The 1,983-nt window shown below is 64.8% G+C and overlaps 1 protein-coding gene across 1 annotated transcript in view; it reads right to left on the bottom strand.

Annotated features, from left to right (window-relative positions):
- Positions 1-439: 439 nt before the first annotated feature.
- The window catches only part of FHOD1 (formin homology 2 domain containing 1), an 11,223-nt gene continuing 9,679 nt past the window's right edge, over positions 440-1,983 (bottom strand). The window contains exons 22-24 of the mRNA XM_009290780.2: positions 1,765-1,918; positions 1,503-1,679; positions 440-862 (exon numbers count right to left, since the gene is read on the bottom strand). Coding sequence (XP_009289055.2) covers positions 780-862; positions 1,503-1,679; positions 1,765-1,918 — 414 coding nt within the window. The 3' untranslated portion in view covers positions 440-779. The remainder of the gene's footprint in view (positions 863-1,502; positions 1,680-1,764; positions 1,919-1,983) is intronic.

Below are 1,983 nucleotides of genomic sequence, written 5' to 3'. Positions count from 1 at the left end.
CCTTCTGGCAGGGTCCCCCTGGGTGTCCCGGTACAGGAGGGATCGTGCTGTCCCTGGGAGGGATGATGGTGCCTGCAGGCCACAGGGCTGGCTGCTGCGGGCCGAGTGCTTGCCCCCGGCAGCAGGGCTGGGGATGCAGCAGGAGGGATGCTGGCTCGGCCCGGGGGGGGAGTACCACATAGCCCCGGCCTCTCAGGGCTCTGCAGGGGATGGGGACACTGGGCTGTCCAGGCAGGGCCAACCCTGGGACATCTCCGGCAGCACTCAGGTCCTGCTCAGGACCATGGCGATGGCTTCCCCAGGGATGCTGGAGGGAGCATCACCCCTTCCCTCCTGCCACAGACCTTGGTACTGCCTGCTTCGGTCCATGGCATCAAAAGCCTCCAGCATCTCAGCGCAGCAGCGGGGTGACCCAGGTGCAGGGACAAGTAATGCCGGCAGCATGTCAGATCACTTTATTGCCACAGTGGCTACGGGCCAGACCCCGTTCCCAGAGGGGGTCTGGGTCCAGCCCCTTGACCCCTCTAATACTGTTGAGAAGTTGGCCTCCACACCCACACACAAACGCTGAGCATCTTCCATCCCGGCCACCGTGGAGCAGCTCCAGGGCATCACTCCCATCCTGCTGCCCGCAACTCCGGGAGCTGGAGGCCGGCAGGGAAAAGCAAGGCGAGGCCAAGGGCGCAGAGCGTGCCAGTCCTGGAGCAGCAGGGGCTGCCACCACGTCCTGCCCTGGAGGCTGCTGACAGTAGGGAGCAGCACGAGCCCCCTCGGCCCCCTCAAACCTCCATGCCGGACGCCTGCCCCAGGCCCAGCGCCTGCACCAGGTCATCACTGAGCCCACTCTTCAGCGTCCGTCTCACTGCGGGAAGAGGAGAGCATGGCACTGGCAGCACGAGCAGCGCTGGCTGCCAGTGTCACCACACACTGGGTGCCTGCCCAGACATGGTGGCCCTGGCATGCCGAGGAGGGGAAGGGTGGCATTAGGGTGCAGCGTCATGGTCTGGTCTCAGGGTACCTCCTGCTGTGGCCTGGTGGGCTCAACATGGGAGGTCAGGAGTAGCCAGTGGGGAAGGAGCCAGGCAGGGCAGAGACGGGACAAGGCATGGGGACAGAGCACGGGAACAGAGACGCAGAGATGGGACAGGACATGGGGACAGGGACACAAAGATGGGAAAGAGCATCTGGGCAGGGCCACAGGACAGAGTACAGGGACAGGGCCACAGAGGTGGGAAAGGGTATGGGGACAGGGACACCGAGAGGGGACAGAGTTCAGGGACTGGGCAGAGCATGGGAAGAGAGACACAGGGATGGCACAGGGCATGGGACAGGGACACAGAGATGGGACAGAATACAGGGACAGGGCATGGGAACAGGGCTACAGAGGTGCGACAGGGCAAGGGGACAGGGACACAGATGGGAAAAAGCATCTGGGCAGGGACACAGAGAGGGGACAGAGTACAGGGACAGGGGCAAAGCATGGGGACAGAGACGGGACTTACAGGACTTCCTATTGCCACGGGACCTCCTGCGCTCCTTGTTGGCGCAGGGCCGGGGATTGGCGTTGTGTGTCACCGATTTCACCAGCTGGTCCATGATTTCATCCGAAGCGTCGTCTGGGGAGCTGGGAACGTCCTCCTGGGCTGGAGAGCCCTGGGCTGGGGTGGTGTGCCCTGTCCCTGCACAGGGACAACAGGGATGCTGGCATCAGCTGTGCCCAGCCAGCTGGGCATGCCTTGAATGCCCCTGCCACCCCGCTCCTACCCCGGCTGGCCCGGCTGCGGCGGGCAGGGGCGTCCGTGGGGGAGGTCAGCAGGCTCTTCATGCTCTCGTGACCCGCTTCCATCTGCTCCCCGGGACTGCTGGACACTACGGCAGGCGGCGAAGCGGCCTCAGTGATGCCAGAGAACTTCTCGGTCTGCAGCAGGAGGAGAGGCGGGCGTCAGGGACCTGGAGGGCATCACCTGGTGGTGGGGGCTGGCC

Source organism: Aptenodytes forsteri, unplaced genomic scaffold (genome assembly GCF_000699145.1).
Source record: "Aptenodytes forsteri isolate BGI_AS27 unplaced genomic scaffold, ASM69914v1 Scaffold14, whole genome shotgun sequence".
NCBI classification, from domain to species: Eukaryota; Metazoa; Chordata; class Aves; order Sphenisciformes; family Spheniscidae; genus Aptenodytes; species Aptenodytes forsteri.
This window is presented reverse-complemented; position numbering and strand designations above follow the sequence as displayed.